The sequence below is a fragment of the Penaeus monodon genome, chromosome 21, assembly GCF_015228065.2.
Source record: "Penaeus monodon isolate SGIC_2016 chromosome 21, NSTDA_Pmon_1, whole genome shotgun sequence".
In the NCBI taxonomy this organism is placed as follows: Eukaryota; Metazoa; Arthropoda; class Malacostraca; order Decapoda; family Penaeidae; genus Penaeus; species Penaeus monodon.
In genome coordinates this window covers 29,754,226-29,754,941 of record NC_051406.1, presented here as the reverse complement: position 1 = coordinate 29,754,941, position 716 = coordinate 29,754,226, and the positions used below count along the sequence as shown (strand labels likewise).

Here is a 716-nt window from a genome sequence, read left to right as displayed (position 1 = left end):
TGCAGCCCCTTTACTTCTGTCCTCTTCCCGGCCAATCCTCTCCATCTTTCCTTTCGGCTTAGCGACCCTTATCCCCTCCCTCACATACCTTGCTCCCGCTAATCTTAAAAACTGATTCTTTATTCCTAATTCCAGATCTGCACTATGTGATAGATAACGGTGCTGCAAGTTACAACCATGGCCAAATGGACCCTGAAATTCAAAGTTTGTGTTGAACATTCAAAACTTCCATTTTCTGTCGAATTGCCGTTTCTATAAGGCCACTTTCACACCAAAGTGGTATGTCACACTTGGCAAGTGGCAAGCATCACGTGGCAAGGTGATTTCAAACCAAGGCTGCACATGGTGCATGTCACTCGGTTCACAAGATGGCATCATTAAAAGTTGATCATTTTAATCTTGTCACAATTGTCTGTCACTTGGAGGAATAAAGTGATGGAGTTTGGGGAAGAGTGTGAAGCAAATTTGTTACAATACCCTGAAAATATTTATAAGGAATTTTTCTTCTTGCAAACAAATTATTTGATATTTCTACCATGGAAAGTATTGCTATTATTTGTATTTACTCACAGTTTGTACAAATGTGTTGACTGGTTCATTGTCTGAAAGAGGCATAGTTGTGCATGGGAGCAGGCACACATCGGACTGTTTCCGCCTACAAAACAAGTCGTGATTACCTCACTGGGCAAAGCAATGTTGGCAAATGTGTTTGGCGG

General features: G+C 41.5%; 1 protein-coding gene across 1 annotated transcript in view; it reads left to right on the top strand.

Annotated features, from left to right (window-relative positions):
* Positions 1-716, top strand: part of LOC119586419 (glycoprotein 3-alpha-L-fucosyltransferase A-like) — a 57,549-nt gene that overhangs the window by 30,955 nt on the left and 25,878 nt on the right. The window contains exon 2 of the mRNA XM_037935141.1: positions 136-204. Coding sequence (XP_037791069.1) covers positions 178-204 — 27 coding nt within the window. The 5' untranslated portion in view covers positions 136-177. The remainder of the gene's footprint in view (positions 1-135; positions 205-716) is intronic.